This window comes from Triplophysa dalaica, chromosome 8 (genome assembly GCF_015846415.1).
Source record: "Triplophysa dalaica isolate WHDGS20190420 chromosome 8, ASM1584641v1, whole genome shotgun sequence".
Lineage (NCBI taxonomy): Eukaryota > Metazoa > Chordata > Actinopteri > Cypriniformes > Nemacheilidae > Triplophysa > Triplophysa dalaica.
The window spans coordinates 2225026-2248632 of record NC_079549.1 but is presented as its reverse complement, the minus strand read 5'-3'; the positions used below and the strand labels follow the sequence as shown (position 1 = coordinate 2248632).

Genomic DNA, 23607 nt, shown 5'->3' with positions numbered 1-23607 from the left:
GCTCAGAATGCCTTTGAGAGTTATGTAATCTGTGTGAATGATTCAATGAAATGAAGTGCAGTGGATCACTTTTCTTTAAAGATATAAGAGGAAGATATGTTTTTGTGTATGTCATTTTAAGGGAATTTGTCTATTCATTTGATTTTATGAGCTGTCTGGCAAGCCTCTGTTTCTGTTCTCAACTTAACATAATATTGCACATTGAAATATTCAATGAAATGTTCAACGGTGTTTCTGGCCATAATATATTTGTCCATAATATTTAAATATCCACATGTAGCAGCACCATTGGACTGATTTTATGCTTTTTTGAGATGTTTATGCTCAAAAGGTTTTGGGTACTTGTGTGATTTAAGTTCATTACTCCAGGCAGATTTCTCCGGGCAGTTCAAGTTACACGGAATAATAGTAATAATAATATTCTCTCTCTCTAGTCTTGAAGTTGTGTCTTCTCTGTTGATGAAAGCTCCCGTCTCTGTATTTCACTGCAGGTATGTTTTTTGCAGGCGTGGGCTGTGTTAGATTAACGCTACACGTATCACTTTGAATCCTGCTCAAACAAACAGCTTTATCTTGATCTCATCGGACACAAAGTTTTTCTTGCATAGCAGCTGTGTCATTATTGTGCGTTTTGGCTCCAGACTCACTTTCACATGCTTCGTTTTTAAGTAATGACATCTTCTTTTGCATCCTTCCATCATTTTCTCAGATGCTCCTTCAAAGTGAGCACCAGCCTCTCTTTGAGGTGTCTGTGGGGTTTGATGTGGCTTTCATCTCTCGATAATTGAACACTGGCCAATCATCCAAAAACATACTTTCAGATTTACAACCTGAATAATTATCACTTCACTGTAGGGTTCATCCAGAACGTTTTGTAAATATTTGTATGATTCGAAGGTTACTGTAGACAATTGTAAGAATACTGAGACATATCATTTTAATAATATGCAGTTTAAAACATAATAATAATTTATATAATATAATAATAATTCATACTAATTTTTAAGAATTTGCCTAATACAAGGTTTTATATCCCTCACAAAAAGTATGAAAAACACTACCCTGTTGTTTTTGGAAAAAAATGTTGAATTAGTACTGTAAGTATTTAACATTAAATTGAAGTACCATGATTTTTTCCATCTAATATCTTTATTGATTTACAGCATCATCACAGTTCTTTTAAGAGATTTCTTGTTGTTCGCATACAGTTTAAAGAGGAACGTGTATTTATATTCCGACTGATGATGAAAACATTAATTTATCTTTAAAGTAAAAACTGTAATAATCTCTCAGCAGGATGCGGTTGTCATGGTGATGGGACACTTTTATTGGTTCTGTGTGCTAAGTGTAGTTTGGCATGTTTTTGGTCAGATTAAAGACCTTCAGTTGACACAAACATCTCCAGAATGACTTATTTTGGCGAAGAACAATTTCATTTCCTGTTAATATGTTCCGTCTCTGTTTTAATTCGGATGTTATTTGCTTTATCTCTATAAAAGCGTTATGCTTGGAAAGTCAGTTTTAATGAATAGTTTCAAACATCCAATTTCATTATACTCCAAAACTCTAACCATTCTTAACTTATTTTTGTGTGATGACAAGTTAGTTGAAATCTTTCTCAAACAAAGAACATCGAACAGACAGACTCTATGAAATTACCTGGTGCAAGTGTCTGACAGAGAATCACATGAGATCTCTTTAAAGTCTGTAGTTTATGCATCATTTGACAGAATTAGTAAAGAAAATGGTTAAGAACTCCTCATCTACTTTGAGTTGAAAACACACCTTAAACCGACACAATCGACTGTGCCAATGATAGCGCCACAAACCCACACACACTTTTGTGACATCTTTATAGATTTACAGGTGATTTTTTAGATCTTTATAGAAATATATTTTTAATAGTCAGTAGATATTTTAATACACTCTCTCTTTCTTTTAACTGAATGAGTTCAAAACTCTGATTCGATGATTCATATGTTAAATAACTCAACATAAAAGTCTCGTTTTACGTTTCAAAGGGTTGTTTATTACGATTGTTAAATTGGTACATAAATAATATGAAAAATAATTATAAGTCATTTTTGTATATTCTTTATGTATCACTGGCTGTTTGGTTGAAATGATGGTTCTTCCAGAGCAGAATAATAATTATCCAGACGTATACTAAATAAAGTGATCTGATCTTTCTTTTCTAATCTGTTGATAATCTTTGCTGTTTTTGGTCTCCAGTAGCTTGTGTTATTTGTAGAGGAGGGTTATATAAGAGTTTTCTTGAGATATTCACACACCCTGAGCATGCACGCTTCATTACTCACTTCAGCTTGAATGAACATCTACTAAATCTCTAGTCTACACCGAACATGTGTGAAGATCTGTATGTGACTGTATTTGTATTTTTTAAGCATATGGCCATTAGCAGATTAAATATATTTTATATAAAGACTTGATAAATATGTTTGCCCCCGTCTTCATGTGTGTTTGTATATCAGTCTGACTAAGCACCTCTAGGCTATCATGTCTCCTCCAATCACAGCTCTCCACTAAAGCTTCAGGGGGTTGTGGGTAATTTGTCATGTTGTATTAGGTGTATTAGGAATTTAGGTGTGTCCAATAATTATAAAAAAGTTAACATTTAAACTAATTGAAAAAAAAGACGTTTAGACAAATGTCATACATTTAAAAGGTGTCTGAAACTAAAATTCAAATGACAAAAAAAAGATAAAAACACAGAATTAACATGAAAAAAACTGCATTCTAATGCACATTCTGATGTATTATTTTAACTCAAACACATCATTTCTCATTGTTTGGACAAAGTGGTCCCACTGACTGAAACAAACCACACAGCACAGCACAGCACAGTGTTCACACTTTACCTACAAATGACGTACTGTATAACTTTACCCAGACTAAGAAGAAAGTATTTGGACTTCAAGTTTAATTCTCACCTCTCACAGGCGTCCATCAGGTACAGTGATGAGACACAAGTGATGATCCAGACTATCTACACACATAACTCTCAAATTTTGCATCACCATGGAAACCACTAGTAAGAGCAGATTGTCTGTTTTCAGCTTACAGACATTCACTTGTGAATTTAAGTCTTGTACTGTTCAGTCTGACTGTAGACTTGGATATTTCATCACCAGTGTTACAGATTGCTGTATAATTGTGTATGCTGGTAATCATCCTTACCTCTGTGTATTCAATATGTGTAATGTGATGATGCTCACAGCTCTGTTGTTCAGTGTTTTTCAAATATATATTTTTTTAAATCCAACAATCAGTGCAGAAATAAAAACTTGCTCACCATTGACTGACACCAGCTCAGAAACACGGTGATAAAAATGTAATAATTTAAGTGTTTATTGAATAATCGAGCCCTGCCTATCAGTCATGAATGTATTGTGTTTGCAAGGATTTTTCATTCTGTGTTCATACTGCTCAAATGTTCTCTTCATTACTGGAGATGAAACAGTTTAAAGTGAGCGGTGGTTTTACTAGAGATAAACGGATAAGATTAGAAAATGTATTCATTCAGTCATTCTAATGCTTGTGGTGTATGTTATTTGGGTTTGACGTGTCATATCAGTCTAATATATACATGAATGTTTCAGGACAATAAACAGTTCATATTTATATTACTTATCACATTGTAAGTAGAATATTCAACAGTACACTTATTAAAACTATGGATGTTTCAACAGGACTTAGTTCTAAATCCCCCAAAATTAAGTGTAGTCGTCTATAATTTTGCTGAAATGATTTCTTGTCATTTTATCAAACAGCTTTTTTGTAATAAAATAAATGAATAAATTGGCACAATGATATTTAAGCACTTTCTGGCGAAAGGTTTTAATAAGATTATGAGAATCATTTCAGTCAAGTAAACCCAAACTTTTGACATCGTTTAATGCACACTTTGTGATCATTGCATTAGATAACAAAATATGACATGATTGTTTGTATTTATTGCACTGAAAGCATTAACGTTTTTAGTATCTGTAAAGCATGTCTGTAACATTTTATGGCACTTTACTCACTTTCGGCATATCAATTCTTACGTATCGATAATCGCACTGACATATTAGGTTAGGTTGTAGTGATTTATGGGAGCATCAATCACAGACGATGACTACAGAGCAACATCTCACATCTGCACCAGAGAAAAACTGTGTTAACTGTCTCAAGTGTCCTGCTTAATGGATCTGTCTGGAAATAGTCACTGAGCTTTATTTAATGGCACCAAAACATTCAGACAAATTAGATTTTTTTACCCTTTTCCAAGATTTGATGTTTCTAAATCCAAATTCAGTAGCTTCTTGACTTTATAAGGAGTTTAAGAGGAAAATGTAATCTCTCTTTTACAGCTCAGGAGATTTGACAGATTTCTCAGCAGAGTTATTAAAATTTAGTTTTTAGTTTTATTTATTAAATTAATATTTTAAATAGTCTTTAACTTTTAGATTTTTAGTTTTTAAAGTTAATTTCAGTTACATTTTTAGCAGTTTATTTATTTGCTTTTGTCCTTTCATTACTTATTTCTTTTTATGTGGCTATTTAAGATTAACTATTTTTATTCTTAGTTTTTGTTTATTATTATCATTTTAGCGCCTTAAACTTATATCAGTTTATTTCTGAGGCAACAATTTATTTTTTATTCATTGCAAGTTGTTCCAATCATTTTAAGGGCAACATTTTATTTGATTTCAATAAAAGAAAAGTTTTCAAAGTTTTAATTTAGATATCTAAAATGACATTGGTTCTCAGTTGGGTTTCATTAAATTACTTTATCTCAGATTTTTATTAAATGCTTCGAAGAAATACAACAGAAATAAAGAAGATAATTGGTTAAATCCATGCAGAGAATAGATCAGTAAAATGTGGATTGTAGAATTCCGGATTGTAATAATATGATGATGAATAAAATGTTTGAGTTCATATTGAGATAAAACAATATTGACCTGCAGACTGAGCTCGGTTTGTGACATTATTGAGACTACAACAGAGACATTTGTGAGTTTCTTGGTCTTTTATCTGGAGTAATATCTGAGGAGACCGTTTCTATTTGCACCATTGATGTCAAGGAGTAATATTTTATGATATGAATGATATCTTGTGTGATTTTTCTTTCTTACTGATTGGTGTGTGAGGTTGGCTTATTGTTTTCTGTTCTGTATCGGGTTAGATGGATACAGAACTCAATTGTATTATTGAATATGGTCTTTAGGGAGGTACCAATCAGTTTAGATCTGTTATGGACTCTTAAACAGATTACATGACCTCGATGGACAAGCAGGACTTACTGCTCTTCAATTCTACGCTAAATGGACTCTAATGTCTCTTGTGTCTTGTGTTCAAAACAACGTAAAGTGCACTTCTCCTTCAGTAACCCTGCGTAAGTGCCTCAATAGGACTTCTGTCTGTCTGTCTGTCTGTCTGTCTACAGTATATTTTTATTTATTGTGCTATTGTTTATAATACTCTCTTAGTTTAAGTGTCGGTTTCTTGTAGGTGTATAAAATGACAGTAAACCGACACAGGACCTTAAACCTGCACCTTTGATAGCATTCACAATATTATATGTGTGTTACAAGCGATGTGTGTCAGAAACATTTCAGATTTGTGTGACATGTTCATGTGTGTGACCTCTATATAGTATAGGTGCTGTTCGATCTGTAATTCAAAAGGTTTAATCCATCCTAATCTTCTCTGATCCAGAGTCAGACCTGATTAAAGAGATTACAGAGACACTTCCTCTCATACTGCTTCCCTGAACTGCATCTCAAAGGATGGTTGCTAGGGTTTTCTGAGTGGTTGCTAGGTGGTACAAAAGAAGTGACCCCAATATTCTGGTCCATGATTCAGGTTCGTCCCTCAATGACTGTTGGACCTGTTTTATCATCTGATGGTGAAGTGATGCAAATTTCAAGGTTTCATTCACATCTGTAACACAAACATTCGGCATGCGTGTGAGCATCCATGAATCATATATGACCAACTCTTTGACCTGAGATGTCTTTAACGCATCAACAACATTTGTAACCCATTTTACCTCCATATTGTGACATTTTTCTATAGAGCAGTTGTAGGGTGCACTGTAGACCCGAATGTTCAAAGTAATTAAATAGTTAAAGTAATGTTACGTAATTTATATAAAAAAGTGGTACAAACCATTGAGTTCCTGTAACTAATTTAAACAAGCTAATTCAAGACGATTTGTCGGGAATGAATTTCAGTTCGCAGCATGCTTTGCGGAGAGTACATTTTGAAATGATTTGTTATTTTAGTTTTTAGAAAGGAAAAAGTCTGGTCAATGATGAACGTCCATTTATCTTTGATATCTGTGACCCTGGACAACAAAACCCATTTTTCAAAATTAAGCTTTTTAAATCAACTGAAAGCTGAATAAATAAGCCTTTGATTTGTTAAGATCTGACAAAATTAGGTAGGCAACTATTTCAATCTGTGGAATCTGAGGGTGCAAAAATAAAATACTGAGAAAATCGCCTTCAAAGTTGTCCAAATGAAGTTCTTAGCACAGTATATTACTCACAAAAATAAAGTTTTGATATATTTACGGTAAGACATTTACACAATTTTTTCATAGATTTCCTAATGATTTTTGGCATAAAAGAAAAATCGACAATTTTGACAAATACAATGTTTTGTCGGCCACTGCCCGAAAAAATTCCTTTGCTACTTACGACTGGTTTTGTGATCCAAGGTCACATGTAGAATTGTTCAAAATTAAAAGGAATTAACATGCATGAGTACAACAAACTCAAAACTTGATAGCTCTGCTTAGTTAAAATTGGGAACATCATAACTCAAAAGATCTTAATCTTTTTTACTTTTCCCAACTTATTGGAGTGTACATTGTGGGACTTGATTTCATCCATCAGGATTCGCATTCTATCGTAAGAAGCGTGTTTGGATGAGAGGGGCGTTAAAAGGAGGTCTAGATGATGTCAACCGGAAATAAAAGTAGTTTCAGAGGAAAAGCCAAATATGTTTTTTACTTTTTTTTAAATGTGCTCTGAGAAATCACACATCAATGTGTTTCATTAGGTTGCTTTATTTATATATGATGGCATTTGTGCCATCTGTTATGTTTTTCAGAAGTATCGTCACTGTATGGCTGGTCTTCTGGTCCCTCCCTATGGTGTTATGGAGAGCGGCCCGAACACTGATAGTAAGTAAAAATCTCTTTATTCTCTCATCATCTACACAACCTCGTATCATTCTAAACTGTGTGAATTTCATTCTTCTATGAAACATGAAGAAATGATTTTAAATATAGACATTTCAAAGCAAACCAACATAAACAAAGTAACTTCCCATGCACGCTTTTGTGGCCCAAACACAACTTCCGGTACACATCCGCGCAGAATACAGTCCCTGTAGATATTTCTGAAATAACAAGTAAATTACATTAGCTAACAAGATTAAAGTATGTCTAGTCAGTATTATTTTGGGTTACTAGTAGAAGAACCGTTACTTGGCTAAACTAAAACACATGTTATTTATACACAATTGATGAGAATGGGTCGGTTTGTGAGGGATGTGTACATACACAAATTTCTCTTTATTATTGCATTTCTTGGCAAGCAGTGTTTGGAAATCTGTATTGGCAAAGGAGAAGATATAAAGAAAGATCTTGTTTGAGGAAGCATTAAATGTGCCTTAAGCTTTTTTCCTCTTAAACTCCTTATAAAGTCAAGAAGCTACTGAATTTGGATTTAGAAACATCAAATCTTGGAAAAGGGTAAAAAAAAGGTAAGACTGCAGGGCTGAGATCTAAATGGTTTGTTGTTTCTGACGGAGAAAGCTTTTCATTTGTGTGAATGATGACCGGCCTGCCCCCCTGTTGCCCCTCATGACCCATTGCTGAAGATTACACACATCTCCATCAGATCTTTAAGATTTATCATGCAGAGTATCTTGATTAAAAGATAAGTGTTTAAAACATGATCTTGGTGTTATTTTGACAGGAATGCCTGACAAAGACAACCTGAGCAACATCTCACCTGGATCCTCATTCAAACACTTAAAAAAGGTTTGTGTTTACACAAAAATGCCGTAGTGTCTGTGTGTCACCCCGCTGTAAATCCTCAGACCTGTTTTTTAAAGCTTTGTTTCTGGCAAATGTTTATTAAGGTATTTTGTAGTAATCCTGTTTCATATTGGTTATACTCATGTTAGTTTTTTTGATACATGTTTGGATAAATCTAGTGTTCCTCTTCACATTACATTGTATATATGTGTTTGATACTGTGAGTGTTTAATGCGGTTAAATGTACTGAGTGACTTACGAAAGAAACAGGGTGCGTTTATATTTGGCATTAACATGCGATCTCGGTGATCCGAACAAGCAGATCGGATCTTCAGACGATCAGGAAACAGCGAGTTTACACTTGTCGACATCAAGTGGCTTCCACATGGATATGTGATCGGATCGCTATAGTTTCCCACCCATTATTTTAATAAGCCTGCAATTTAAAAATAGCCCTGGTGCGGGGATGTAGTGAAGGTTCATTAAAAGGAAGGAAGAAGGCGGGAACTGGAAGACACTTAAATAAAGTTTTAATATAAATAATAACAGCCGGCAGCCCCTCAAAGACACATAAAATAATCACATAAGTATGCCGGAGCACTATGATCAAAAGTGACAACTTATATCGTTCTCTTCTATTTGGGTTGGTTTGGCTGAAAGTTACAGCATGTCATTTCTTTGGTCTGCGCCCTAAATAGTGTGTTTTTGTGTTTAAATGATATATACGGTGTGTTCAAAACTCTGTGTCTTTCGGGGACACCGAGACACGGCAGCAGCCCCCGGGACAGCGGGAGTATATTACACCATAGGCTATACAGTAAATACACACACACAAGTAGCCTCTGTTGGAAAATAAGCTGGTATAGTGTTGCTATTTGTGTCTGTGACATGAAAATAAACAAATTATGTGTTTAAGAAACACCGCTGGCCCTGTGTGTGCGGGTAAAACCCGTTGGTGGCAGTCACAAAGAGTGATGATAAAGCCGAAGTGGTCAAGGTAAACATCTCGTATGATTTGACAAACATCCTCTGTAGGTTGCAAATAATGATACACTGTGAGCAAGAGTAAACATTCCACTGTATTTGTCATCCGCGGTCTGACAGGCTTCAGACAGACCAGAGATGAATGATAGTGGGTGGGGTTTTCTGTAAACTTGTGCCGGTAAATGTAGATAAAATGGCTGGATTGCGTTTACATCAAACTGAGATCTGATCACAATGCGTCCTCGACTACCTCTTGATCAGGAAAACTTTCCGATCACTTTTCAATGTGTATGTGAACAACATCCAGATACATGTCGCATGTTAATGCCAAATATAAACGGAGCCATAGATTCTTATCCTTTCTCCTATGTGCGTCAGTTGTGATTCTACATCCTTCCTTCCCAGCATCTCACCTCCAAAACCCATCTAAACATAAACAAGTGACTCTGGCGTCCTCTTCCCATTGTCCAGTTTTTGTTCCTTTGACCTCACGGGTCATTTCCTGTCCTCCACTGTCAAGCAACCTGTCAACCCTGTTTGTCATATTTACCGTCTATTTTCGCACTGTACAATGCTGTTGTGAGTGTTTGTGGGTTTGTATAACAGCCGGCAGAATCAGTCTTCCAAAGGTTCAGTTGTTATGTCACGCAAGAACAAACTTATCTCACAAATGCTCCAAAGCTTAACAGACTGTCATGTGCTGACATTGATTGACATTGTTGTTAATTCGCTCAGAAATAATTGTTTTATCAGCTGTCATTTATTATGTTTTTATGTCAGCCAAAAACAAGTATTTCTTGATGTTTATCAATATCTATTATATTGTTAACATTTTAAAAATCGATTCAAGACTGTACGTTCTGATGCCCCACATCTCCTCCCATTCCTGCATTTTCTTTCTGTTCCCTCTTTCTGTTTTTGAACGTGTTTGTGTTTGTTTTCCAGACATCTTTTATTCAATCTTCATCCCAAATCCATTACACAGGTATAACAACCATCACAACTGACTCGTGGCGTGTGTTGAGTGGTTTGTCTCTGTTTGTCTCTCAGGTGCATTCAGAAAAGATCTTGCGAGCAGGTAAAGTGTTAAGAAACACCATCCTGTCCCGAGCGCCTCACATGATCAGAGACAGAAAATACCACCTGAAGTCATACAGGTAAGTGTCTAAAGACGTCTCAATGTTACTTTAATGCACATTTAATATTCTTGTAATTAAGTATATTTTTATATGAACTCATTTATATTATTTTAAATATTGAATATTTCATTTAAAAACAGTAAATGCACCCATAACAATCATTATGGGACGCACCGGCGCCATATGATGGTCTCCGACATAATTATTTTTATTAGTCATGTTTTTCTATTGATATTGAACTGTATTTATACAGCCACGGAAACAATTAAAGGAATAGTTCACCAAAAAATGAAAATTGTGTCATCAGAAACAGACCTCATTCCCTATTGACTCCCATAGTATTGATTTTCCCTACTATGGTAGTAAATGAGGAATGAGATCTGTTTGGTTACTGACATTCTTCCAAATATCTTCCTCTGCGTTCAACAAAGAAATGTATACAGGTTTGAAACAATCTGAGGGTAAGTAAAGGATGACAGAATTTTCATTTTTGGGAAACTATCACTTTAAGAGACCATTCCAAATTTTGATTTAGTTATCACATAAGAATACTTTTAAACTTTTAGTTAATCCCTTTACAAATATTACTGTTGTGTTGCTTAAAAGTGAATTTGAAATTCGATGTCTGGAAAATGCATCGGAGCATATTTTCTGTTATTTTGCCCTGTTTCTCCAGTTTTCATTTTCTTCAAATAAATGCAAACAGATTTTTTTAGTTTAGATATAGTTCGGCGAATTAAACAAAAATGATAATTTTATCTAAACACCTTATAAATCAGGTCTCCAAAATGGTCTCTTAATGTTTTCTGAGGCTATAATATATACGTGTACAGAATATATATATATACTACACAGCATATATTAATTTACATGATGAGTTTTATTTTTATGTATAAGCTTCTTACATTAAATACTGTTTATGTATTTTTTATATACTTGTATTTTGTTTTGACTGGTTTAGCAGTCTGTGATGTGTTGTATTACCTGTAACATGTTTTCTGCACGTGTGTGATGCAGGCAGTGCTGCATGGGAACGGAGCTTGTTGATTGGCTGTTGCAGCACACTTCCTGTGTGCACTCTCGTGTTCAGGCGGTGGGCATGTGGCAGGTGCTGCTGGAGGAGGGAGTTTTAAACCACGGTGCGAATGTAGACATGTGTGACCACCCGTTATGACCTGTTGTGTAACCGTTTACCCAAAAGCTAAAATTCTGTCATCATTTATTTACACTCACGTCTTTCAAAGCCTGTATGACTTTCTTCTGCAGAACACAAAAGAAGATATTTTGAAGACCACTTGTTCACCAAACAACTTCGGACCACATTGACTCCAATACAGACACATTTCTCAAAATATCTTCTTTTGTATTTCACAGAAGAAAGAGTCAAATACAGGTTTTGAACGACATGAGGTGAATAAATGTTGGAAGAATGACTGAAAAGCCTGAAATGAGGCTGAAGGATGCTTAGAATTGTAAATGTCCTTTTCTGTTCCTGTAATGTTTGTTTTCATTTGATATTTTTCATGAGTTGACTTGTTTGTGTTCTTTAGTGGATCAAGAGCTGAGCTTTCAAGATAAATATATTTTCTATCGCTTCCTGGAGGACGAAATGGAGGACGCCCCTCGTCCCAACGAAGAGGAAAAGAAAGAGAGTGACGAAGAGCTGCAGGACTCCCTCCTCCTCCTCTCTCAGATCGGACCTGACGCCCATCTGCGGATGATCCTGAAGAAACAGTACGTTCTCGCGTTTAAATTTGAGTCATTATACGTCTCCCAGAGGGCTGAGAGTTATAAAGCGATCTGATCCAGATCTCTGTTTGGCTGCTTTCCTCTGAACTTTCCCACAATTCTCTCTGAGGAGTCATTAGGCTGTGTTGTGCCCTGAAGGAGAGATGCCTTTTTGAAAGTTCTGCGAGTCACATCTGCACCGGGTACAACTTTGTAAATATTCAGAATAAGTCCCAGATTCATGACATCATTGTCTTCACTGCAGGCCTGGACAGAGGACATCAGATGACTTAGAGATCATTTATGAGGAGCTGCTGCATATAAAGGCCTTATCACATCTCTCCACTACTGTGAGTCTACTTACATCTGTATTAGTTTATCACTCCTGTGTGGAACATAAGAGAAGATGTTGTTCAGAATGTATATATTGCTCTTTTTTATACAATAATTGAAATTTCTCCTGAGAATAAAAACGATGGGAGGGTCACCTATTTATGATTTTTCATGCATGCAAAGCCAACTTGTATTAACTATGTTCACTACACAATGTAACAATTTTTTAAAAGTTTTGATAACAAGAAAATCACCTTATTTATTTTGACCATTCACAGTACTCAAAACTTTTTTTTCATACATTTTGGTATTATTACTCGTACGCATAAATGACAAGGTACCGGCATAACAGTGAGCTCAAAACAACAGTTACTAAAAATGAGTCGTCCAAAACTTCAGAAGTGTACATTTGATGGTTTTTGTGTTTTATGACTAATACTGTCCTAACAAACCAAGTTCCAGACGTAGTCACCCATCATCGCTTCATCCCACCTTTGATACAGACTTTCTAGAATTTTCTGATAGTGACAATTGGAAAACAATTTTTAAAATATGAATGTATATTCAGTTTTTGTTTATTTGCAATATGCTGACGTATCGTGAATAATGATATAAACTCAAAATGTACTTGAGCTAAATATTCACTAAAACATTGATGCCACATGAAAATAAATATTACCACAATCATTATCATCACAGAATTGTACAAGAACTATAAAAAAGTCAATTTGTTATTTAAAATATGAAGTTCTCTCATATAAAGTTGAAATATGGCCAGTTGTTGTGTTAATAATACAGTAGAGATTGTGTTATTTTCTCTTTAGGTGAAGAGGGAATTATCCGGGGTTTTAATCTTCGAGTCTCATGCGAAAGCAGGCACGGTGTGTAAGTGTCAACGTTACGGCTCTTTTATCCTCACAAATCAAACCCGACGAGACGTGCTAAATGGATTTAAACCATTACCGAGTTTCAATGTAATAATCCCAGAATATGTCTAGTATGTGTGATGTCTCTGTGGATTATAATCGACTTGTTTTGTCTTCATTATTGATCTCTTTTGTTCCTGTAGTGTTTAATCAGGGGGAGGAAGGGACGTCTTGGTACATCATCCTGAAGGGCTCAGTTAATGTGGTCATCTATGGGAAGGTCAGACTAATTCTCTGATAATTCTTCACATTCAACACAACAGCTCAGATTTTATTATGTGATAATGCAAGACAGATGATCCCACTTTTTTGAATAATGCAGTAACTATGGTTGGTTAAACCACAGCCAAATGGTTTTCTTTTAGTAATTATACTTTTAAGAAACATATTATTACGCTTTGAATCGTCCTAATAATAGTACTGTTCATAATACCAAAATATGACACTTTTTTGGCCTTTCCTATTTTTTAAGATTTTTTCTCATTTTATTTTAGGACTGTTACACAATTGTTGGTTTTACTTTATGCCCCCTAAGGAAATATGTTATTTATATGTTGTCAGTATGAATTGCATAGATTTATTTTCAAAACATAGTGGATGCGCACATCAATAAGGTGGAGATGTTGTGTGTCGTGCAGGGTGTGGTATGCACACTTCATGAGGGAGATGACTTTGGCAAGCTGGCTCTGGTGAATGATGCACCTCGGGCCGCATCCATTGTACTGAGAGAAGACAACTGCCACTTCCTCAGGGTTGACAAAGAGGACTTCAACAGGATCCTCAGGGTCAGGGGTCATTATTTACAATGTGTGCATCAATTTTTCTATAAACGTTCTTCAAAGAACTTTATTATACAATTTGGTGTCGTTAATGTACGATCAGCATAATTATCAATAATATGGAGAGTAATTATCATTATCGTCTATTGTTTCCTCCTTTGCTATCCGCATCTGTTGTTGTCCGTTTATGTGTGTTTGTCTAATCCTCCACCATCTCTGTCGTCCAATAAATGTTAAAAGTGAACTCTATTGACCTTCAAAAACCCTATAATATAAATTCATACAACATCCTCCACCATCTCTGGCACAGGAAAAATCCCCCAGAAATGAAAAAAAACCTTTATGACTTTCAAACACAAAAGACACAAAAGAGGATATTTCGAAGAAAGTCGGTAACCGAACAGCAGCGGCACCCATTCACTTCTATTGTATGGACACAAAACCAGTGCAAGCGGACGGGTGCCAGTTAACAACATTCTTCAAAATATCTTAATTTGTGTTCTGCGGAAGAAAGTCATACAGGTTTGAAATGACAAGACATCTGTAGTTTATGACTAAAATAGTCAGAAATATGGTTAACTAATGTAGGTATATGAATGGTACAAGAAGGGTATTATTCATTTTATTTTTAGTTCAGAGAATACATAAAGAAATAGGTATTTAAACAAATGAGTTGGGATAAAAAGAGAGAACTCGTGAAGTAGGAAATAGAAATAAGTGTGAGTCTCCATCTATTGGTGGTGATGCTAAATTACACCAGAACATTACAACAACTACATTGTAGAAGAATCACCTTACAAATGTGTCATATGATTCTCTTACAAATAGAAAATAAATATGCACAGTACACAGACATAAGTTATGTTAACTTGTATTCTGGATGCAATAATCGTGATTAATTGTTCGACAGCCCCACTTTATTATTTATTATCCCCATTAGCAATACAACATGTATAAATGTGTGTTTGTGTGTTTAGGATGTGGAGGCAAACACGGTCCGTCTGAAGGAACACGAAGAGGATGTGTTAGTTTTGGAGAAGAGTAACAGCAGAGGGTCCAGTTCTTCTCCTCTAAAGTACATTTCTCTTCTTCTGTAAGTTTTATCATGTACAAGCATCAATCATCAGGACATGTGAGTGTTTCCTCATCTCCTCTACAGGTACACTGTGATGTCAGGGACTCCGGAGAAGATCCTGGAACATCTTCTGGAGACAATGAAACTCGATTCTCAGTTCACAGACTCAGGTTCAGAATCATGAATCTCTTTACCAACATTCAACCCTCAAACAACACATTTTTTTCTGTTAAGTCTATATTTAGATTTTGCAGATGAGGGGTTTTACACTTTACACACACATTACATTTATTAAAGGGTTTGTTCACCCAAAAATTAACATTCTGTCATCATTTACTCGCCTGTGTAAATTCTCTTGTTTTGCCTAACACAAGAAAAGATATTTGAAAGAATGTTTATGAACAAACAGTTCTGGGTCACTCTTGACTACTATACTTAAAAAAAAAACTTATTGACTACTATGGTAGTCAATAGTGCCCCAGAATTTTTTTTAGGTGAACTATTTCTTTAAGTCAATCATAATCAGAATTATCAACAAACATTTCAGCGTCATCTTACAACCTGCATGTACCCGTAAGCAATTTAACTTTTTCTATCAATTTCTCCAGACTTAGATACAAAAATACACAGGTACCGCACAAGTGTGTTATCTCAGTCGTCCAATAAATGTTAAAAGTGAACTCTATTGACCTTCAAACACCCTAGAATATAAATTCATACAACAAACAGCTTTGACAAAACAGAGTTCTTGCATAATAAACTGACACTCTCTGTTTTCTTTCATTCCATACTGTAGCCTACAGACGGATTTTATCTTCCGGTACACATTCAAAAAACAATAAGGAGTCTATAGATTATTTCCTATAATGATCTAAAGAAACCAAGAAGAAGCGTTGCTTGGCTAAACTTGTCTCTCCAACATTTTGAATTTAGACTGCGATACCAAACGTAACCGCTAGATATCACTGCACCATACGGTTTGTTTAAATGCGACCAAACTGCAGAACCCGTTCCAAAAATTTACATACAACAAAACTCAACAAATTGTTTATTTTAAACAATTATAAAAAAACGTGAAATAATAATACAAATTAATATTAACATTAATTTAATAAACTATAAATAGTTATATTATTAGACACTAGCCAAACACAAACCGGTAGTTAACTGGGGGTCAGGCCAGCCAATGAAACCATCTATTCTTTAGAAAATGATTGACAGTTGAAAAGTGGCACGAAGGGTTCTCATTGGCTGAGCACAGAATCCTAGTGCCTTCTGTCACAGAGATGTGATTTTACGTTACACCCACACTATATATATATATATATATATATATATAATTTTATTAAATATAAAACTTAAAAAAACATATTCATTAATCTGTCTGTTTCCCTTCATTTCCCTCTAGATCCCGCTATGGATGACTTTTTACTTATGCACGGTGTCTTTGTCCCAAACAGTCAGCTGTGTCCTCTCCTCGTGGCCCAATATCCTTTCAAACACATTCACAGAGAGTTGTACTCCATCTTTTCACCGTGGCATGGCTAGTTGTGCTTTTGGTCACATGTCCTGAGCCGAAAAATGTGTAAAGCAGCTTCATGAGGGTATAAATGCTGTGCACCAGGTATTGCAGTGCACCATGGGATTGAATGAGTGCACTAGGCAAGTTTTGATTTCTAAAGTCCTTAGCAGCGGTGCACCTATCACGCTCAGGCGTCTCAGGGCAGTGAACAGGAGAGGATGGATTACTCTCTCAATAACAAACGCAGAGTCATTCGTCTGGTGTTACAGTGGGCTGCCATTAACACAGACCACCTGCAAGAAGAGGACACCTCCTTTAACTTCCTCCAGGTCAGTACCTTCTCCTGACACACACACGTTTTCACAAGCTTTGGGATTCAATTTCTTCAATGAAGATGATTTAGTTCAAGCCCAAACCCGAGTCCTGTGTAGATGTGTGGGTCTGTTCTGCCGTTGCAGGATTTCTATGAGACGGTGTGCGTAGACTCCAGACTTATTCCAGCTCTGAAGGATCATCTGCCTGGACTAGAGAAGATCGTGAAGCAAAAGTGAGATCACAGTTTTTAAAACAGTTTTTAGAACAAGACCACGACTGATATGTTTTACTTATTTCACTCGGTTTTTAATGGACTTTATTTACAGTTCAGATGACGACAGACCCTTTCGAAAAAAGGTGAAAATTCACACAAGTCATCCTGAATGTAACAGTTTTTGCATTCATATTGTCATGTACTAATTCCCGGTCATTTCAGCACAAAGTCTTACTACGTCAGTTCAGCACGGGCAGCGACAGACTGCTCAAGCGACAGCCAATCAGGAGCACCGATGAGAGTGAGTCATCAGGGTGCGCCAATACCTGTTGACCAATTTAACACCAATTGATTTAGTTGCCGATATCATTCCTATTTTTCACAAAGCGTTCAAACTTAGTGTTCGTTTTTTGATTTCATAAGTCACAGAGGAAATAAATAAGTTATAAGAAGAAATGAGCTATAGATGTTGCGTTTACTGTTCAATATAGGCCTATTCTTTTCAGTACATATATAACTATATCATTCTTAAATACAGCTCATTATAACTTATACTGAAGTCAGTATCACAATAACAATAGTATATTAGTATAATCATCAATAAAAGGATTTTGATGATTATAATAATACAATTTATTATTGATATTTATTTTAATAATCAGTGTGTGTCCGTTGTTTCAAATGTTTATTGTTGTTTAAATATTGTCATTGCAGTTCTCTTTAAAGTGTTCTGCAGTGATCACACCTACACCACAATAAGAGTGCCTGTTGCCGCGTCTGTCAGAGAGGTCATCGCCGCGGTAACGGATAAACTGGGGTCAGGCGAGGAACTTCTGCTCATCCACCTCGGCTCGGCAGGAGGTGAAAGCACACAAACACCCACGCACCCATGCACACACACAGGCACACGCATACGCATACTAACATACACACATGCATGTACGCACGTGTACACACGCACGCACGCACACACATGCACAGACTTAAGCATACTAACGCGCATGCATGCATGCACACACACAAATGCGTGCGCCCACAGACACACACACACACGCATGGACGGACGCACGCACGCACACACACACACACACACAACACTCACAACACATGCACGCTCGAGTCACACTAATAATGCAAAGGATCACCAAAAAGTTGCATTTACAATAGTTTAAAAAAATCATGATGAACATTTGTGAGCTTTCAGTTTTTTTTCCTCTGGACCAAAATCAGAGAAGCAGGAAACTTATGCAAAAGTACTTGTGGTACAGAACTCTTCGTACAATACATCACACTGAGTATTATCTGAGTGTGTTTGTGTTTCTCAGATAAAGAGGTTCTGAAGTCGTCTGATGTGTCCATCTTCTCCTCACTGAGCATTAACGCTCGTCTGTTCGTCTGCACCAGAGATCAGCTGGACTCTTTGGTTCGTGAGAGACTGCTCTTAAAACACACATCAGCTTTAAACATGTTCCAGCAAACACTGAGCGTTCAGATGTTTATGTTGTAGACTCCTCTGCCGGAGCAGGAGGGTCCGTCTGCAGGGTCCATGTCCACGTTTGAGCTCATGAGCTCTAAAGATCTGGCTCATCACATGACGCTGTATGACTGGGAACTCTTCGACTGTGTACATGAGGTACACACACACAGTTCTGTTTCGCTTTCTGTCACTTCACATTTCAGGTTTTCTATTGCCTCTTCAATAGTTATGGTTATTTGGAAAGGATGAATCAATAATAATAAGGTCCTAGGAAACCAGTTTGTACCACTAAAGGCACCGTACATCAATCGTCTTGTTTTACTTTCAGCATGAGTTGATCTATCACACGTTCGGGCGGCAGCATTTTAAGAAGACCACAGCTAATCTGGATCTGTTCCTGCGGAGGTTCAATGAGGTGCAGCTGTGGGTGGTCACAGAGGTTTGTTTGTGTCCCACACTTAGCAAACGTGTCCAGCTTCTCAAGAAGTTCATCAAGATCGCAGCGCAGTGAGTCTTGGGTTCTGTCGCTCATTAAACATATCTATGCGCATGCCTGTGACGTTGTGTTTTGTTCAGCAGTGCAAAAGGGAAAACTTAGTCAAAAAATTTAAATTCTGCCATGACTTTTGAGTCATTCGACAACACTAGGACATCCGTTCATCTCAGGAACACAAATTAAGATCGTTTTGAAGAGGTCCAGGAGCTTTCTGACTCCGCTCATAGACTTACATTCTGCTCTTTTGAAGTTTAATTTGTGGCAGAATTTCAATTTTTCGTTGTGGTTTCCCTTTAACATTGTAATAAGCAACTCTTTCCTTCCATTGACGTCATTAATGACACAACGCCTCCCCTCCACTGACAAGTTTATCCGGTATATACTTTTAATTGATATACAGTAGGGGGCACTGATGCACATCTTCTGAAAGAGTGCAGCATCTACAGATCCAAACACAAATAAATATCTGTTTAATCATCTTTAGGAATCTGGTCTGGATTAAAACTAAAATGATTTTCGTTCATTTTTATTTGAAATGTTTTTATAAAAGCTTCTCCAGTGTCAATATAAAAACAAATGTTTAAATGCTAGAATATTTGTTTTAATATAAATAATAATTTAAGCAGATGCTTTTATATTATTTTGTATTTATTAATTGTTTAATTGTTTAATTAATAGTTTTGTGAATATAATATAAAAATGCAGGCAGGGAAAGAGTTAACGCTGATGCAAGTGTGGACAAATCTTATTTTTTAAATGCAGATGTGTGTTGCAACAGAGGATGTGTTAATCAAGTTAAAGGAAGATTTCACGATAAATGGGGATATTACTTCGCTCATGTGGTTTCAAACTCGTATGATTGTGTTTCTTCTGTATAACACAAAAGAAGTGTAGCTGAATGTTCATGTTGCTCAGTTTCTTTAAATGGAAGAAGCATGCAGCATTATGAGCTGCTGTTGAAGTCAGTAAAGGAAAAATCAACACCGTAAAACATTACAGTACACGCCATATAGATTCATTAAGATGACTGTATAAGATACAATACAGCAGGTGCACATTCTGCTCAGCATTTGTCTTTTCATGAAGTATGATTATCATTCGGGTTTGAAACACAGCTTGGTAAGTGAGTGAAATGCCAGACATTTTGGTTGAACTCTTCTTTTAAGTCAGTGTCGTACACTATTCTGTATTACACTATAGTGTTTATAAAATGCTGTAATAAACTGAGCAGTATGTGTTTTCTCTTTTAAAGCTGTAAAGAGTTTAAGAACTTGAACTCATTCTTTGCCGTTATCATGGGTCTGGCAAATCCAGCCGTCTGTCGACTAAATCAGACGTGGGAGGTAAGAGCTCATCCGATGCACTGAACCTCGTACTGAAAGAAGAAAAGAATCCATCGGTCGAACTGAGCTGTTAAAATTCAGTTTTCTCTCTTACAGAAACTGCCGAGCAAGTTTAAGAAGTTTTACGGAGAGTTTGAAAACCTGATGGTAAGCATATTTGTTCATTCTTCAAGCACTTTCTCATGATCAATTATAATATACAGAATCTTGAGCATCCCAAACCAGCCTGATGTGACTGCGCCAGATTCACTTTCTAGTCAAATACTGAGAAGCTTTTGACTGAACTGTAAGATATAACTGGGTTATGTTCTTCAGGAGGACATCAGAGATACTCTATGTTCTCTCATTTTAGGATCCTTCCAGGAATCACAGAGCGTACCGACTAACAATGGCCAAGCTAGAACCTCCCATCATCCCTTTCATGCCTTTACTGATCAAAGGTGAGCTTTACAGTACACTAGTCAACACACTTGGAATACTAGAGCTGACATACTTATAAATAAAGAAATATAAATTAATTTATGTGGCCAAATGTTTGACTGACAGTGTTTTAAAATGGTTTACAATAAAACTGCAGCATAAACCTGGGGGCGGATTCGCAAAAAAAATGATGTGAAGAAAATTCTTCGTAACTGTGCCATGTTTTTTCTTAAGCTGTAATTTAAGAAGAACGTAATAATGTTTTGTATTCCCGAAAAAACTTCTTCACTTGGAGCTAAAAATGTTTTTCTCAAGAGTGATTTACAAATTAAAAGTCATTTCATTCTAAAGAAAAATTAGAGATGGTCTTAAAAAAATATTTGAACTTCTTAATAAGGAACATTTTTATGAACTTCATACAGTATAATTTATGTTAAGAACAATCTTGTCTGAAGAACGTTTCGTGAATCCGGCCCCTGAATCGATATAATCGATTATAGTTTAAATATTTTTGTAAGCTTTGTGTGGTGTAGTCATTATGTAAGTCATAAAACAGATAATATTCTGGGTAAATTTTTTTGAATGTTTATTTAAAAGGAAGCACAAAAACAGGTTGAATTGTAACATTTTAAGATCTCAAGAAAATGCAGGTTGGCATGTTGACATTTCATCTTTCAGATATGACATTCACACACGAGGGTAACAAAACGTTCACTGACAGACTGGTCAACTTTGAGAAGATGGTGAGTTTACCTGTTTTAACATCTCTGAGATTTAAATCATACGTAAGACGGGTTCAAATTTAGTCTTTGTGTTTTTCAGCGAATGATCGCGAACACGGTGAGAATCGTGAGATACTGCAGAAGTCAGCCATTTAGTAAGTCCCTTAGTAACAGTGGTGGACAGAACTTAATGTTATAATACTTTGTATTAAAAATATGTAAAACACATAAAGATGTATTTTTTGAAGTGTAATGGAATAGAAATTATGATATATGCTTTGTGAATTACCCAAAAACTGTAGTACAGATATGTGAGTAAATGACATACATAGTCAATGCAGAATGCTTATAGACGCGAACTCGCGGCAGGCGGTGCGAATGAATCGGGTGGTGCAATTGCTTCGAACGCGTGTCAATCTTGTCTTCAGTGAAGGTTGAAAATATTTGTCAGATCGCGTTACTATAAAGAACTTTCTGTCAGAGTAACCCCTTGTTCACATTCCAAGCAACAAAGCAACACAATCCCATTCATTTCAATGTAGAGCTGGTGACTTCTGGCGACACAAGCAGTCGCAACCGTTGACGACCGGATGGGTGTGTGTAGTGACGCGACAAAGTTGAGAAATCTTCAACTTCATGCAAATGAAGAGCGACTTTCAGAAGTGACAGCCAATAGGAAGATGGTAGAGCTAACGTGAACGCAGCGTTATAAAGAGCTTGGAACGCGCTTGTTGGCGTTGGGTGTGAACCCAGCAGATGGTGTTTCTAGTCATGTTGCTATGCGGTTGCTAGGGTGTTCTGAATGGTTGCTATGGTATGACTGCGTTGTTCTGCATGGTTGCTTGACAGTCTGAATCAGAACACCTCATTTCTGTCTTCATGATATATTTAGCAAATCTAAAGTCATTTTAAACACCAATATAACCGCACATGTCCTCCATAAGTTTCACAAGCAACTTACAGATTCACATCTGTAGCACAAACAGAGAAGGACAGATTAGTCAACTTTAATAGGTAGCCTTAGTGCAATAGTGATGCTAAGAACAACTAACCATGTTTTCAACTAAACTAATTCACCTAATCTCAATACATTTCTCTCTCTCCTGTCCTAATAGATCAAGAAGCACCTCAGGTAGCAGGTAAAAACCATCAGGACGTGTGGAGCTACGTGCGCCATATAAGTGTGATTGACAACCAGCGTACCCTATCACAGCTCTCCCACCGGCTTGAGCCGCGCCGGACCTGAGCCGCATCACTACAGAACTACAGTATCAGTGCTGCTTTATGTCCGCCAGTGAATAAGCTATAGATGTATTAAACATCCCTGCACAGTAAAGTCTTAACATGCCTCCTTACGAGTACTTTTCTGGTTTTGACTGCTTGTTTGAAAGTGTGGCTTCATCTCAGTGTACGGCTTCATATCACTCTGCACAATGTTCTTCTTTCACCTTGCTTCCAGGCTAAAGAAGCTCTCTCTTAGTCCACAATATTATTTCATAATCATCTGTTTTACACACATTTCTTTAAATGTAAACAGAATCGTCTTGTTTAACCTAAAGCTTCTTTTACGGAGTCTAACTCGCTCTGCATTTTTCTTTCTGATTGCGTTTTACTTAAGAAGGAGGCGAGGAGGACATGTTGATCTGAGACCAAATGATTATATTTCTTATATTCGTTTGTGAATATGTTTTGAACTGGATGTACGTTTTGTTAAGATATTTATATCGTCTTTGGCATGAAGTAAATACATATCTAAATGAATTGATAAGAGCACATTCAGAAGCCTCTCCGTGGCTCGACCGTGAACTTTATACCTTTCTCTGTGATGTGTAAATAAACCTGTATTAAGATGCATATTCAATCTTATCTTTATTTAAAATGTATACGTTCTCATAATAGAGAACTACAATTCTGCATCAGTTGTTAAAAAATCTGAATTATGTGCCCAACTAGTGAACATCCGTCATCATAATTGATTTTGTTTTATTGTATGGCATTATTTCATTATATTGCATTTTATTCTATTACATTTTACATTCTGTGCTAGTCTCTTATTTTATTACAGAAATGTATAT

General features: G+C 36.2%; 1 protein-coding gene across 1 annotated transcript in view; it reads left to right on the top strand.

The window, feature by feature from the left end:
* rapgef4a (Rap guanine nucleotide exchange factor 4a) overlaps positions 1 to 23386 on the top strand; it is a 32821-nt gene extending 9435 nt beyond the window's left edge. The window contains exons 5-30 of the mRNA XM_056754261.1: positions 7126 to 7198; positions 7998 to 8062; positions 10094 to 10200; positions 11200 to 11321; positions 11733 to 11916; positions 12176 to 12260; positions 13068 to 13128; positions 13313 to 13389; positions 13808 to 13954; positions 14926 to 15023; positions 15108 to 15193; positions 16432 to 16510; positions 16724 to 16874; positions 17004 to 17092; positions 17187 to 17217; positions 17297 to 17375; positions 17789 to 17935; positions 18400 to 18497; positions 18582 to 18707; positions 18880 to 19058; positions 20300 to 20390; positions 20487 to 20537; positions 20743 to 20830; positions 21489 to 21553; positions 21633 to 21687; positions 22648 to 23386. Of these exons, the coding sequence (XP_056610239.1) occupies positions 7126 to 7198; positions 7998 to 8062; positions 10094 to 10200; positions 11200 to 11321; positions 11733 to 11916; positions 12176 to 12260; positions 13068 to 13128; positions 13313 to 13389; positions 13808 to 13954; positions 14926 to 15023; positions 15108 to 15193; positions 16432 to 16510; positions 16724 to 16874; positions 17004 to 17092; positions 17187 to 17217; positions 17297 to 17375; positions 17789 to 17935; positions 18400 to 18497; positions 18582 to 18707; positions 18880 to 19058; positions 20300 to 20390; positions 20487 to 20537; positions 20743 to 20830; positions 21489 to 21553; positions 21633 to 21687; positions 22648 to 22778 (2565 nt within the window). The 3' untranslated portion in view covers positions 22779 to 23386. The remainder of the gene's footprint in view (positions 1 to 7125; positions 7199 to 7997; positions 8063 to 10093; positions 10201 to 11199; positions 11322 to 11732; positions 11917 to 12175; positions 12261 to 13067; positions 13129 to 13312; positions 13390 to 13807; positions 13955 to 14925; positions 15024 to 15107; positions 15194 to 16431; positions 16511 to 16723; positions 16875 to 17003; positions 17093 to 17186; positions 17218 to 17296; positions 17376 to 17788; positions 17936 to 18399; positions 18498 to 18581; positions 18708 to 18879; positions 19059 to 20299; positions 20391 to 20486; positions 20538 to 20742; positions 20831 to 21488; positions 21554 to 21632; positions 21688 to 22647) is intronic.
* The last annotated feature ends 221 nt before the right edge of the window (positions 23387 to 23607 follow it).